Source organism: Scyliorhinus torazame, chromosome 12, assembly GCF_047496885.1.
Source record: "Scyliorhinus torazame isolate Kashiwa2021f chromosome 12, sScyTor2.1, whole genome shotgun sequence".
NCBI lineage: Eukaryota > Metazoa > Chordata > Chondrichthyes > Carcharhiniformes > Scyliorhinidae > Scyliorhinus > Scyliorhinus torazame.
The window spans coordinates 10,175,538-10,191,289 of record NC_092718.1 but is presented as its reverse complement, the minus strand read 5'-3'; the positions used below and the strand labels follow the sequence as shown (position 1 = coordinate 10,191,289).

Genomic DNA, 15,752 nt, shown 5'->3' with positions numbered 1-15,752 from the left:
GTGACTCTTATTTTGCTTATGGTAATTTTATCACGTATTTGATTTAATTAGTTCATTTGGGATGTCTAGCCCCTGTTCTCTTTCTCAATTGCAAACGTTGATGAATTATCCAATATTTGTCACGTTAACTTCACTGCAGTGTTAATGTAAGCCTACTTGTGACACTAATAAAGATTATTAACCATTTGTCACCCTCCATGAAATGGAAGAAGCCAAGAGCTCTTTGGATTATGAATCTAGAATTTTAATACCCGTTTCATGTTTCTCTCTTAAATCACTACATTGCACCTACTTGTATTATGATGGCTATTAGATAAATATTTGTGCACCAATATAACTAAAACTGGCACATTACTAAATCTAGCCGAACCTGTTGCTGGTTCCAGTACATGCGTTCAGGATTGTTTACTGCATCTAGGACGTCTCCACCTGTCTGACATAAGTCAGTCTGTGCATCCCAAACTAAATCAAAACCATAATATAATAGAATTATTTATTGTGGTGGATAGTGAGGTAGTTGATTCTAAGACTAGGGTGCTGAATCTCAATAAATGTAACTATAATGGTATGAAGCATGGGTTGGCTATGATGGACTGGGAAACTTTAATGAAAGGAAGGACAGTGGACAGGCAATGGCATGCATTCAAGGAACGAACGGGTTGTTTATTCCTATTTGGCGCAAGAGTAGAAAGGGCCAAACCATGGCTTACAACAGAAATTAGAGATAGTATTAGATTCAAAGATGAGGGATACAAGTTAGCAAGAAAAAGCAATAGACCTGAAGATTGGGAACAGTTTAAAATTCAGCAAAAGCAGACCAAGGGATGGATTAAGGGGAAAATACAATTTGAAAGTGAACTAGCGGGGAACATAAAAACTGACTGTAAAAGTTTCTATAGGTATGTAAAGAGAAAAAGATTGATAAAACGAATGTCGCACCCTTACCGTCAGAAATGGTGGAAATCCCTTTTATGAAGAGCTGTACAGATCCCAGCCCCCAGCGGGGGAAGAGGGGCTGAGACGATTCCTAGATCAGCTGAGATTCCCGAGGGTGGAGGAGCAAGAGGTGGCTGGTTTGGGGGCACCAATTGGGTTGGAGGAGGTGAGCAAGGGTTTGGGGAGCATGCAGGCGGGGAAGGCCCCGGGACCGGATGGATTCCCGGTGGAGTTCTACAGGAAGTACGCAGACCTGTTGGCCCCGCTACTGGTGAGGACCTTTAATGAGGCAAGAGAGGAGGGGACACTTCCCCCGACAACTTCTTTGATCCTAAAGCGGGACAAGGACCCACTGCAATGCGGATCGTAGAGGCCGAACGCGCTCCTCAATGTGGATGCAAAGTTGCTGGCAAAAGTGCTGGCCACGAGGATCGAGGACTGTGTCCCGGGGGTAATCCACGAGGACCAGGCGGGATTTGTAAAGGGCAGGCAACTAAATACCAATGTGCGGCGGCTCTTAAACGTGATAATGATGCCCTTGGAGGAGGGAGAGGCGGAGATAGTGGCAGCTATGGACGCGGAGAAGGCCTTTGACCGAGTAGAGTGGGAGTACCTCTGGGATGTGCTGCGTAGGTTTGGGTTCGGGGTAGGGTTTATCAATTGGGTTAAGCTCCTTTACAGAGCCCCGATGGCGAGTGTAGTGACGAACCGGCGGAGGTCGGAGTACTTTCGACTGTACCGAGGGACGAGGCAGGGGTGCCCCGTCCCCCCTGTTGTTCGCATTGGCGATCGAACCATTGGCCATGTCATTGAGGGAGTCTAATAAATGGAGGGGGGTGGTCCGAGGGGGAGAAGAGCATCGGGTGTCGCTATATGCGGATGACCTGTTGCTGTACGTGGCGGATCCAATGGAGGGGATGGTGGAGGTCATGCAGACTCTAAGGGAGTTTGGGGAGTTTTCGGGCTATAAGCTCAATGTAGGGAAGAGTGAGCTCTTTGTATTACAGGCGGGGGACCAAGAAAGAGGGATAGGGGACCTACCGCTGAGGAAGGGAGCTTTCGGTACCTGGGGATCCAGATAGCCAGGAGTTGGGGGACCCTACATAAACTGAATCTTACGAGGTTGGTGGAGCAAATGGAGGTGGATTTCAAAAGATGGGACATGTTACCGCTCTCGCTGGCGGGTAGAGTGCAGTCGGTCAAAATGGTGGTCCTTCCGAGGTTTCTGTTTGTGTTTCAGTGCCTTCCCATCGTGATCACCAAGGCCTTTTTTAAGAGAGTAGGCAGGAGTATTATGGGGTTTGTGTGGGCGAATAAGACCCCGAGAGTAAGGAGAGGGTTCCTGGAACGCAGTAGGGACCGAGGAGGGTTGGCACTGCCAAACCTGGGGAGCTACTACTGGGCAGCAAATGTGGCGATGATCCGCAAGTAGGTTATGGAGGGAGAGGGGGCGGCATGGAAGAGGATGGAGATGGCGTCCTGTAAAGGAACGAGCCTGGAGGCGTTGGTGACGGCACCGCTGCCGCTCTCGCCGACAAAGTATACCACGAACCCAGTGGTGGCGGCAACGCTAAGGATCTGGGGCCAGTGGAGACGGCACCGGGGTGCAATGGAAGCATCGGTGTGGTCCCCGATCAGGGGTAACCACCGGTTTGTCCTGGGGAAGATGGACGGGGGGTTCCAGAGCTGGCATCAGGCGGGGATTGGAAGAATGGGGGACCTGTTCATCGACGGGACGTTTGCGAGCCTAGGGGCACTGGAGGAAAAGTTTGAGTTACCCCCGGGAAATGCCTTTAGATATATGCAGGTGAGGGCTTTTGTGAGGCGACAGGTGAGGGAATTCCCGTTGCTCCCGGCACAAGAAGTTCAGGATAGGGTGATCTCGGGTGTATGGGCCGGGGAGGGCAAGGTGTCGGAAATACACCAGGAGTTGAAAGAAGAGGGGGAAGCGCTGGTAGAAGAGTTGAAGGGTAAATGGGAGGAGGAGCTGGGGGAGGAGATCGAGGAAGGTCTGTGGGCTGATGCCCTCGGTAGGGTTAATTCCTCCTCCTCGTGTGCCAGGCTCAGCCTGATACAATTTAAGGTGGTCCACAGAGCGCACTTGACGGGGGCAAGGTTGAGTAGGTTCTTTGGGGTAGAGGACAGATGTGGAAGGTGCTCAGGGAGCCCGGCGAACCATGTCCATATGTTTTGGTCATGCCCGGCACTGGAGGGGTTCTGGAGAGGAGTGGCGGGTGCAATATCTCAGGTGGTGAAAGTCCGGGTCAAGCCAAGCTGGGGGCTAGCAATATTTGGAGTAGTGGACGAACCGGGAGTGCAGGAGGCGAAAGAGGCCGGCATTCTGGCCTTTGCGTCCCTAGTAGCCCGGCGAAGGATCTTGTTATTTGTGGAAGGAGGCGAAGCCCCCCAGCCTGGAGAAATGATATGGCTGGGTTCATAAAGTTGGAGAGGATTAAGTTCGCCTTGAGAGGGTCTGCGCAGGGGTTCTACAGGAGGTGGCAACCGTTCCTAGACTATCTCGCGGAGCGTTAGAGGAAGGTCGGTCAGCAGCAGCAGCAACCTTTGGGGGGGGACTGCCTGGGAAGGTGGATGACAAGAGATAACATGAAGGGTTGGGGAAACTGGCACGTACGGGTGAGGGCCAGTGTACAAAGCTGTGTCGATATATCATTGTGCCATGTATATATCTTGCTCTGCGCGATTTCTCGTTTGTTTTTTTTTGTTACGGGGGGGGGGGGGGGGGGGGGGGGGTGTTATTGTTTGTAAGGGAGAAAAATTGTGTTAAAACTTTAATAAATATATTTTAAAAAAAGAAACGGTGGAAATCGTAACAGGGAACAAAAAAATGGCTGAGGAACTAAATTCATACTTTGCTTCGGTCTTCACAACGGAAGACAAGAAAAATGTGCCAGAGGTTCTGAAAAACATACGTTTTAGTGAGGAGCTGAAGGAAATTAGTTTTAGTAAAGAAATGGTTTTAGGAAGATTAATGGGATTGTCGGCTGATAAATCGGCACGGTAGCACAGTTCCTGGTTCGATTCCCAACTTGGGTCACTGTCTTTGCGGAGTCTGCACGTTCTCCCCGTGTCTGCTTGGGTTTCCTCTGGGCTCTCTGGTTTCCTCCCACAGTCCAAAGATGGTTAGGTGGATTGGTTATGCTAAAATTGCCCTTAGTGTCCAAAAAAGGTTAGGTGAGGTTACTGGGTTACGGGGATAGGGTGGAGGCGTGGGCTTAGGTAGGGTGCTCTTTCCAAGGGCCGGTGCAGACTCAGTGGGCTGAATGGCCTCCTTCTGCTCTGTAGATTCTATGATAACTATGAATCTTCATTCCCGAGTACAGAAGGAAGTAGCCCTAGTAATAGTAGATGCATTGGTGGTCATTTTCCAAAATTCTTTGGACTCTGTCATGGCTCTTACAGATTGGAGGGTAGCTCACACAGGGAACTACTGACAAGTGAGTTGAATGGCGTTAGTAGGGAAGTTCTTAGAGTCCATCATCAAGGATTTCAGAGCACAGCATTTGGAAAGCAGTCGTATAATCAGACAAAGTCAGCATGGATTTCTGAGAGGGAAATCATGCTTGACAAATCTATTGGAAAATGTAATTAGGGAGAGGTGACCAGGTAGACCGGGTGGATATGGTTTGTTTAGACTTTCAGAAGGCTTTCGACACTGTCTCACGTAGCAGATTTTACTACACCCATGTAGGGCATTCACGAGGTCACACCTGGAGCGGTGTGTGCAGTTTTGGTGTCCTTATCTGAGGAAGGATACATAGAAGATAGGAGCAGGAGGAGGCCTTTTGAGCCTGCTCAGCCATTCATCACGATCATGGCTGATCATCCAACTCAATGGCCTAATCCTGCTTTCTCCCCATAACCTTTGATCCCATTATTCTCAAGTGCTATATCCAGCCGCCTCTTGAATATATTCAAAGTTTTAGCCTCAACTACTTCCTGTGGTAATGAATTCCACAGGCTCACCACTCTTTGGGTGAAGAAATGTCTCATCTCTGTCCAAAATGGTTTACCCTGAATCCTCAGACTGTGATCCCTGGTTCTGGACACACACATCATTGGTAACATCTTGCCTGCATCTACCCTGTCCACTCCTGTTAGAATTTTATACGTCTCTATGAGACCCTCCTCATTCTTCTGAACTCCAGCGAGAACAATCCCAACCTAGTCAATCTCTCCTCATAAGACATTCCCACCAGCCCTGGAATCAGTCTGGTAAACCTTTGCTGCACTCCCTCGAGAGCAAGAACATCCTTCCTCAGAGAAGGAGACCAAAACTACACACAATACTCCAGGTGTGGCCTCACCAAGTCCCTGTACAATTGCAGCAACACATCCCTGCTTCTATACTTGAAACCTCTCGCAATGAAGGCCAACATACCATTAGCCTTCTTTACCACCTGCTGCACCTGCATGCTTACCTTCAGCGAATGGTGCACGAGGACACCCAGGTCCCGCTGTACACTCCCCTCTCCCAATTTACAACCATTCAGGTAGTAATCGGCCTTCCTGTTTTTGCTTCCATAGTGAATAACCTCACACTAATCCAAATTATACTGCATCTGCCATTGATTTACCCACTCACTCAACCTGTCCAGATCTTGCTGTCAGATCCCTGCATCCTCGTCACAATTCACCCTCCCACCTAATTTGGTATCATCTGCAAACTTTTTGTCAAGCATGATTTTCCTTTCATAAATCCATGCTGACTCTGACTGATCCTGCCACTGCTTTCTAAATGTTCTGCTATTAAGTCCTTGATAATGGATTCAAGGGACTTCCGGTTGCCGCTATGCCTAGGTAGGTCGCACGTTCAGCAGCTCCCACCGGGAACAAACTTTTGGGCTCTCCAGAGGGGCCCCAACGGCAATTGTTCAATGGCTTCCAGTGTGGGAAGGTGACAGCAAGGTCCCCCCGACATTATATGGATTGGACCAAGAGTGGAGCGGTGAAAAAAGTGATCTTGGAGCAGCGAAAAGTGCGAGAGAGGAAAAGCAAGATGGCGACGGGTGGAGACCAAGCAGCATGGGCGCAGTGGTCGCAGGAGCTTCTTAAACGCTGCTTTGAGGAGCTGAAGACAGAAATGCTGGCGCCAATGAAGGCGGCGATTGAGAAGCTTGTGGAGACCAAGAAGGCCCAAGGGGGCAGCGATCCGGGAGGTGCGGCAAAAAGCCTCGGACAACGAGGATGAGATCTTGGGCCTGGTGGTGAAGACAGAGGCGCACAATGCGCTGCACAAGAGGTGGGCGGAAAAATTCGAGGACCTGGAGAATAAGTCAAGGAGGAAGTATCTTCGGATTCTGGGTCTCCCTGAAGGAGTGGAGGGGCCCGATGCTGGGGCGTATATGAGCACGATGCTCAATTCGCTGATGGGTGCGAGAGCTTTCCCGAGGCCCCTGGAGCTAGATGGGGCTCATCGGGTCCTGGCAAGGAGACCCAAAGCCAACGAGCCGCCAAGGGCTGTAGTGGTGAGGTTCCACCGCTTTATGGGCAGAGAGTGTGTCCTGAGATGGGCCAAAAAAGAGCGGAGCAGCAGGCGGGAGAACACGGGGATCCGAATTCACCAAGACTGGAGTGCGGATGTGGCTAAGAGGAGAGCTGGTTTCAATCGGGCTAAGGCGGTGCTCCATCGGAAGCGGGTGAAGTTCGGTATGCTGCAGCCAGCGCGATTGTGGGTCACGTTCCAAGATCGGCACCACTATTTTGAAACGACCGATGAGGCATGGAACTTTATACAGACTGAAAAGTTGGACTCAAATTGAGGGTTTGTCGTGGGGGGGGATGTTCACTGTGTTTATTACGTTTGGGGAATGTTCTTTTGGTTTGAGTGCTGGGTGGGGATGGGTGAATGGATTTGATGTGGGAGCTGTGGGAGTCGGTGTTGGAGGGGCAGGCCCCCACGGAGGAAGAGCGGAGGCCCGGGGATGGGGAGTTGGGGTAAGGCCGCATAAAGGAGCTGTGCCAGAGGGGACGGGGCCAGCTCAGGAAAGCGCGGGTTTTTTCCCGCGTTAGGGAAGGACAGGGGGTGCGCTGGGGAGGAGCGCGCACTGACTGCCAAGGGTAGGGGGGGATTCTCACGCTGGGAGGTCAATGGCGGGGTCAGGAGTCAGCTGACTTACGGGAGTGTTATGGGGGGAGCAAAATGGCTGGATGTGGATCTAGCGAGGGGCGAAGTAGGAGTATGGGGAGGAGAGTCGGATGCTGGCACACCAGCTTCGTAAGAGGGAGGCAGCGAGGGAGATTGGTGGAGTTAAGGATAGAGGGGGGAATACGGTGAGAATAAACAAGGTATTTAGGGACTTCTATGGGGGTCTGAGCCCCCAGCAGGGGAGGAGGGGATGTGACGATTCTTAGATCAGCTGAGTTTCCCGAGGGTGGAGGAGGTGGCTGGTTTGGGGGCGCCAATTGGGCTGGAGGAGCTGGTTAAAGGATTGGGGAGCAGGAGAAGAGGAACACCGAGTGTCGTTGTATGCGGACGACCTGTTGCTGTATGTGGCAGATCCAGTGGAGGGGATGGCGGAGGTCATGCGGATCCTAAGGGAGTTTGGGGACTTTTTGGGGTATAAACTCAACGTGGGGAAGAGCGAGCTCTTTGTGGTGCATTCAGGGGACCAGGGAAGGGGAATAGACGAGCGACCGCTGAGGAGGGCGGAACGGAGCTTTCGGTACCTAGGGATCCAAGTAGCTAGGAGTTGGGGGGCCCTGCACAAGGTCAATTTGACGCAGTTGGTAGAGCAGATGGGGGAGGATTTTAAAAGATGGGATATGCTGCCACTCTCACTAGCGGGTAGGGTGCAGTCGGTCAAAATGACGGTCCTCCCGAGGTTTCTCTTTGTGTTCCAGTGCCTTCACATTATGATCCTCAAGGCCTTTTTCAAACGGGTAAGTAGGAGCATCATGAGTTTTGTGTGGGCGAATAAGAGCCCGAGGGTGAAGAGGGTGTTTCTGGAGCGTAGCAGGGACAGAGGGGGCTGGCGCTGCCAAATGTGTGCGGCTATTATTGGGCAGCCAATGTGGCGATGATCCGTAAGTGGGTAATGGAGGGAGAGGGGGCGGCGTGGAAGAGGTTAGAGATGGCGTCCTGTGTGGGCACGGGCCTGAGGGCGCTGGCGAAGGCACCGCTGCCGCTCTCGCCGACAAGGTACACCACGAGTCCAGTGGTGGCAGCGACGTTGAAGATCTGGGGGCAGTGGACGCGACACAGGGGCGAGGTGGGAGCCTCGGTTTGGTCCCCGATTCGGGAGAATAATCGGTTTGTCCCGGGAAGGATGGATGGGGGGGTTTCGGAGCTGGCATCGGGCAGGGATTAGAAGAATAGGGGACCTGTTAATCGATGGGACGTTTGCGAGCCTAGGCGCGCTGGAGCAGAAGTTTGAGTTACCCCCGGGAAACGCTTTCAGGTACATGCAAGTGAGGGCGTTTGTGAGGCGACAGGTGAGGGAATTCCCTCTGCTCCCGGCACAGGGGATTCAGGACAGGGTGATTTCGGGTGTATGGGTTGGAGAAGGCAAAGTTTCGGTGATTTACCAGGAGCTGAAGGAAGAGGAGGAGGCCTCGGTGGAGGAGTTAAAGGGCAAGTGGAAGGAGGAGCTTGGGGAGGAGATAGATGAGGGTCTGTGGGCTGATGCCCTGAGTAGGGTTAATTCTTCCTCCTCTTGCCCCAGGCTCAGCCTAATAAAGTTCAAAGTTACTCACAGAGCGCATATGACAGGGGTGAGGTGGAGTAGGTTCTTTGGGGTGGAGGACAGGTGTGGGAGGTGCTCGGGAAGCCCGGCAAATCACGTCCATATGTTCTGGCCGTGCCCGGCACTGGATGGGTTTTGCAAGGACTATGTCCAAGGTGGTGAAAGCCCGGGTCAAGCCGAGCTGGGGGTTGGCATTATTTGGGGTAATGGACGAGCCGGGAATGCAGGAGGTGAAAGAGGCCGGTATTCTGGGCTTTGCGTCCCTGGTAGCCCGGCGGAAGATTTTGCTATTATGGAAATATGCGAAGCCCCCGAGTGTGGAAGCTTGGATCAATGACATGGCAGGGTTCATTAAGTTGGAGAGGATAAAGTTTGCCTTGCGAGGGTCTGCGCAGGGGTTCCTCAGGCGGTGGCAACCGTTCCTAGACTATCTCGCGGAGCGTTAGGAGGAGGAGGTCAGCAGCAGCCCAGGGGCGGGGTCCTTTTGGGGGGGTGGCTTCCCTATTGGTGCTTTTAAATGACATATGGGGGGTATTGTATATGGGGAAATCCAATGTATAATTTTTGATTGTTGTGTTCTTGTTTCGTTCTTTTTGTTGCCGGGGGGGGGGGGGGGGGGGGTTTGTTGAAAATCTGTTGAAAAATTTGAACAAATATATATTTTTAAAAAGATAATGGATTCAAGCATTTTCCCCACTACCGATGTTAGGCTTACTGATCTATGATTCCCTGCTTTCTTTCTACCTCTCTTTTTGAATATTCAATCTGCAGGGACGGTTCCAGAATCTATAGAATCCCGGAAGATGTTCTTGCTACGGAGAGAATGCAGCAAAGGTTTAGCAGATTAATTCCTGGGACGACGGGACTGTCATATGAGGAGAGAATAAATCGGTTAGGATTATATTCATTGGAGTTTAGAAGAGTATGGGGGGGAATCTCATCGAAATTTACAAAATTCTAACAGGATTAGATGGGCAGATTAAGAAAGAATGTTTCCAATGGTGGGGGGAGTACAGAACCAGGGGTCATAATTTGAGGCTGTGGGGTAAACCTTTTAGGACTGAGGAGAGTGGTGAATCTGTGGAATTTACTACCACAAAAAGTAGTTCTCGGGGGTGACAGTAGTTAGCACTGCTGCCCATGGCGCTGAGGACCTGGGTTCGATCCCAGCCCCAGGTCACAGTCGATGTAGATATGGTGGGGTGGGGGGGGGGGGGGAGAGAAGGCGCGATCAGCGTATTGAAATTGATGATCAGCCATGATTATAACGAATGGTGGAGCAGAATCGAAGGGCCGAATGGCCTCCTCCTGCTTCTATTTATATGTATGTTTAATGTAGAAGCAAAAAATTTCCATTAAAACCACTTTGCTTCTACTACATGCTTATCTTATCTCTGTATTGTGCAATCAACCGCTTAATAGCTGCTAACACGACCCATAATCTTAACTCCTTTTTCTATTTAATTTGACCCGTATAGTCTCCAGTACCTGCTTACACTATCCTTTTTTTTTTTATAAACTGTTTATTCAAATTCCCCCCCCCCATAACAAAATGAAACACCAGTCAAGAATTATACAAAACTTTTACATTGAGTTTCCCCATATACAGTAACCCCCCCCCATATGACATTCAAAGGTACCCGTAGGGAAGACCCCCCCCCCCACGGGTTGCTGCTGCTGCTGACCTCCTCCTAACGCTCCGCGAGATAGTCTAGGAACGGTTGCCGCCTTCACCGTGCAGGGGTTCTTCACCGCCTGAAGAACCCCTGCACAGACCCTCGTAAGGCAAACTTTATCCTCTCCAGCTTAATGAACCCTGCCATGTCATTTATCCAGGCTTCCACACTGGGGGGCTTCGCGTCCTTCCATAATAGCAAGATCCTCCGCCGGGCTACCAGGGACGCAAAGGCCATAATACCGGCCTCTTTCACCTCCTGCATCCCGGCTCTTCAGTGACCCCAAATAGTGCCAACCCCCAACTCGGCTTGACCTGGACTTTCACCACATTAGACATAGTCCTCGCGACAGTCCTCCAAAACACATCCAGTGCTGGGCAGGACCAGAACATGTGGACGTGATTTGCCGGGCTTCCCGAGCACCTCCCACATCTATCCTCCACCCCAAAGAACCTACTCAACCTCGTCCCCGTCATATGCGCTCTGTGAATAACCTTGAATTGTATTAGGCGGAGCCTGGCGCAAGAGGAGGAAGAATTAACCCTACTCAGGGTATCAGCCCACAGACCCTCATCTATCTCCTCCTCCCACTTGCTGCTTACACCATCCTTAATGAGTACGGCTACTAAATGCCGATCCCTAAATGCCATTTCCTTTTTTCCACCTTCCCTGTAGGCCTGGTATATTTAGTTCCCAGGCCTGACCATCTCAGTAATGGCTGCCAAGAATACACACCAAACTGAATTTGTTTGTTATACTGTGTAAATAATGCTTATTTGGCCGTCACCCAAGCCTGCCCTCTCGCTCTAATATTTTATTTGCATATTTCTCTTTCCTAGTTTAAATACTTTACAACTTCTCACTGTACATGTAGTACCTAAGGCATAATTCTGATTGTTTTTGTAACCATCCTATATTTTAATAATTATTTATAGTAACTTCCACCTGCAAATCTCCACGCACCCATCCCCCACTTACAGGTTTAAAGTCATCACAACCACCCGAATTATCCTTTTTGCCCAGTACAGTTGGTGCCAGCCCAATCGTAAACTTCCTTCCAAACCCAAAAACGGTGTCAGCATCCCAGAGAATGGAACTCCTCCTTTCCTACACCATCCTTTAGCCACGTGTTCACCTCTTAAATCACCTTACCCCAATTTGTATATGACTCAGGTCAGAATCTAGAGTCCTTGAAATCAGGTTTAAGTTAGCCCCTAGCACTTTGCAAACAGAGTATTTTGCCCACGCTTTCCTATCTTGTCGGTCCCAACAATATTTTTCAAGCCTGTTCAAGATATCCCACTCTGGCATCAGGTAGTTAACATGCCAACTTTTGATCTTACTTAGAAAGACTGCCCTCTGTTACAAAAGAGTGCTATCTAATTATTGAATCCTTTTATGTTACACCCCTCCCCCCTCACTTGGATTCCCTTTACTCTGGATGTTATCGATCACATCAACTCTATTCTGATCCGTACCTCTCTATGAAATGTGATCATGTTTGGGGGGGGAAAAACAGTTCAATGAGAGAGCTGGAAAACATCTAATGCAGGTGCATATTTCAGGACATCGTGTCGCATTGCCCATATCTCTCATATTGCAGTCCAGACAGATTGTATGCTGTTGCATTCCAGACCGTGACCACTTGGCATGAGAACTGAAAAATCAGGTTTACAGTTCAAGGTGCAGGCACCACCTAGTTTACATGCATTTAACAGAATTCTTTAGCATATTTAAATCGATTCAATGCAGTTATCAGGTACATCTGAAGGCCAGTATGCTTTTGTACCAATTAGATTTGTGTTGCAGTTTATACGGTGTAGTATATACCAATGTACCAGTTACCCCCAATAGGCACAGTGGTCTCTTCCAAATGTATCCCAAGTACCTTCAGATGTATATGGCCCACACCAAGTGCCAGAATACTTTACCACGCTAAATTGAATTTGACACCCTGACTTAAGAGCTATACAGCACCAGGTTGAAATATATTATTGATCAGAGCAATCGGAGTATAGAAACATATTTTTTCCTCTGTTCTTTTTGGAATGAATACACTGAGTAAACCCAGCACTGATAGAACTATTTAAACAAAACATTCAAACCTTCCAAATAAAGCTTGCATCTGGTTGAAAGAAATTCAAGAAATTAATTTAAATACATTCCTCCTTTTCAATACTTTGATTTTTTTTTTCTCAGCTATAATTGCCCTGGACAAATAAACTTCTGGCCCTTACATAGATTAACTAAGTTACCACACATTCTTCACCCCTATAAAAAATGAATAGAGTGACGTAATTTAGATCTGTACGTGCCTCCCTTTGCTCCATCATAAACTTCATTACCAGATGGCAGTGTCTGTGCTGATAGAAGGACAGCAACACCCAAAGACCTCACCACATTCAACAAAGCACAACGATAACGGTGACTAAAAATTACATCACAGGAGCAAATTAACCCAAAAACCTGGTCTCCCCTAGAGGACCGATAAATAATTGGTATTCACATAGCAAATTTGATCATCCTCCGCTATAAGTCAGACAAAAGATTGACACAGAGTCAGGAAAGAAAACATTAAAAAAGTGACCAAAAGTTTGGCCAGTGGCGGGTTTTAAACAGTATTTGACAAAAAAAGGCGAAAGGGATAGCAAGGCGGGGCAATTTAAGAGGAAAAATCCCAGAGGTCACAGTGCCGGCAATTGAAAACACGGGGGGGGGGGGGGGGGGGTGCCCGCCCAGCCCTTGTTTGGGGGGGGGGGGGGGGCAGCCCTTGTTGGGAGGGGGAGTGGCCCAGCCCTTGTTGGGAGGGGGAGTGGCCCAGCCCTTGTTGGGAGGGGGAGTGGCCCAGCCCTTGTTGGGAGGGGGAGTGGCCCAGCCCTTGTTTGGGGGGGGGGTGCCGCCCAGCCTTTGTTTGGGGGGGGGGGTGCCGCCCAGCCCTTGTTTTGGGGGGGGGGGGGGGTGCCCAGCCCTTGTTGGGAGGGGGTGGGGGTGCCCAGCCCTTGTTGGGAGGGGGTGGGGGTGCCCAGCCCTTGTTGGGAGGGGGTGGGGGTGCCCAGCCCTTGTTGGGAGGGGGTGGGGGTGCCCAGCCCTTGTTGGGAGGGGGTGGGGGTGCCCAGCCCTTGTTGGGAGGGGGTGGGGGTGCCCAGCCCTTGTTGGGAGGGGGTGGGGGTGCCCAGCCCTTGTTGGGAGGGGGTGGGGGTGCCCAGCCCTTGTTGGGAGGGGGTGGGGGTGCCCAGCCCTTGTTGGGAGGGGGTGGGGGTGCCCAGCCCTTGTTGGGAGGGGGTGGGGGTGCCCAGCCCTTGTTGGGAGGGGGTGGGGGTGCCCAGCCCTTGTTGGGAGGGGGTGGGGGTGCCCAGCCCTTGTTGGGAGGGGGTGGGGGTGCCCAGCCCTTGTTGGGAGGGGGTGGGGGTGCCCAGCCCTAGTTGGGAGGGGGTGGGGGTGCCCACCCCTAGTTGGGAGGGGGTGGGGGTGCCCAGCCCTTGTTGGGAGGGGGTGGGGGTGCCCAGCCCTTGTTGGGAGGGGGTGGGGGTGCCCAGCCCTTGTTGGGAGGGGGTGGGGGTGCCCAGCCCTTGTTGGGAGGGGGTGGGGGTGCCCAGCCCTTGTTGGGAGGGGGTGGGGGTGCCCAGCCCTTGTTGGGAGGGGGTGGGGGTGCCCAGCCCTTGTTGGGAGGGGGTGGGGGTGCCCAGCCCTTGTTGGGAGGGGGTGGGGGTGCCCAGCCCTTGTTGGGAGGGGGTGGGGGTGCCCAGCCCTTGTTGGGAGGGGGTGGGGGTGCCCAGCCCTTGTTGGGAGGGGGTGGGGGTGCCCAGCCCTTGTTGGGAGGGGGTGGGGGTGCCCAGCCCTTGTTGGGAGGGGGTGGGGGTGCCCAGCCCTTGTTGGGAGGGGGTGGGGGTGCCCAGCCCTTGTTGGGAGGGGGTGGGGGTGCCCAGCCCTTGTTGGGAGGGGGTGGGGGTGCCCAGCCCTTGTTGGGAGGGGGTGGGGGTGCCCAGCCCTTGTTGGGAGGGGGTGGGGGTGCCCAGCCCTTGTTGGGAGGGGGTGGGGGTGCCCAGCCCTTGTTGGGAGGGGGTGGGGGTGCCCAGCCCTTGTTGGGAGGGGGTGGGGGTGCCCAGCCCTTGTTGGGAGGGGGTGGGGGTGCCCAGCCCTTGTTGGGAGGGGGTGGGGGTGCCCAGCCCTTGTTGGGAGGGGGTGCCCAGCCCTTGTTGGGAGGGGGTGCCCAGCCCTTGTTGGGAGGGGGTGCCCAGCCCTTGTTGGGAGGGGGTGGGGGTGCCCAGCCCTTGTTGGGAGGGGGTGGGGGTGCCCAGCCCTTGTTGGGAGGGGGTGGGGGTGCCCAGCCCTTGTTGGGAGGGGGTGGGGGTGCCCAGCCCTTGTTGGGAGGGGGTGGGGGTGCCCAGCCCTTGTTGGGAGGGGGTGGGGGTGCCCAGCCCTTGTTGGGAGGGGGTGGGGGTGCCCAGCCCTTGTTGGGAGGGGGTGGGGGTGCCCAGCCCTTGTTGGGAGGGGGTGGGGGTGCCCAGCCCTTGTTGGGGGGGGGGGGGGGTGCCCAGCCCTTGTTGGGAGGGGGGGGGGGTGCCCAGCCCTTGTTGGGAGGGGGGGGGGGTGCCCAGCCCTTGTTGGGAGGGGGGGGGGGTGCCCAGCCCTTGTTGAGGGGGGGGGGGTACCCAGCCCTTGTTGGGGGGGGGGGGGGGGGAAAGGGTTGGTACCCGCCCCTGTTGGGGGGGAGGAGGGGTGGTCCCCGCCCGCAGCGTGTGAGGGGGACGGTGCCCGGCCGCTGTTAGTGTGTGGGGGGGCTGTCCAGTTTCGTGGTGGGGGTGTACGGCCCGGGCCCGTGGCTTCGTTACCTTCACATCCTCCTCCTCGTCCTCGCCTTCCCATTTGTTCTCGGTCGCCGGCTTGGCCACCGGCGCCTGGGTCTGGAGATCGTCTTCTGTAAAGAAAGAGAGCGCGGGCAGTCAGCCATTAGCGGGGAGGGCAGGGCCGGAGAATAAACAAATAATAAAACAACAGCCAGCCTCGCGGCGCCGTGAAGGCCGAGGCGCAAAACAACATGCTCACCCCAGCCGTCCGACTCCGCCATCACTGCCACCGCCTGCCCGCTCAATCACTCCGCGTGGGATTGTGGGAGGCCGGTGGACCGGGGATTGTGGGAGGCCGGGGATTGTGGGATGTCGGAGGATCGGGTATTGTGGGAGGCTGGAGGACCAGAGATTGTGGGATATCGGAGGAGCGGGCATTGTGGGAGGCTGGAGGACCGCGGATTGTGGGATCGCGGAGGTCTAGCGTGGGAGGTCCAGGGGTCTGCACAGATCCTGCTGCTAACCAAGCAGCAATCTCCAGGGCAATGTGACCCACTCTCAATGTTTTCTGCTTTTGCATTTAAATAGTTTGTGCATTTCGTAAATTACACTGAGCGTTTTATTACATTCATTTATGTTGAAAACCTGGC

The 15,752-nt window shown here is 52.9% G+C and overlaps 1 protein-coding gene across 1 annotated transcript in view; it reads right to left on the bottom strand.

Annotated features, from left to right (window-relative positions):
• The window catches only part of LOC140387387 (eukaryotic translation initiation factor 3 subunit J-A-like), a 51,781-nt gene extending 36,286 nt beyond the window's left edge, over positions 1 to 15,495 (bottom strand). Inside the window, exons 1-2 of the mRNA XM_072470407.1 lie at positions 15,362 to 15,495; positions 15,148 to 15,233 (exon numbers count right to left, since the gene is read on the bottom strand). Of these exons, the coding sequence (XP_072326508.1) occupies positions 15,148 to 15,233; positions 15,362 to 15,383 (108 nt within the window). The 5' untranslated portion in view covers positions 15,384 to 15,495. The remainder of the gene's footprint in view (positions 1 to 15,147; positions 15,234 to 15,361) is intronic.
• Between the last annotated feature and the right edge of the window lie 257 nt (positions 15,496 to 15,752).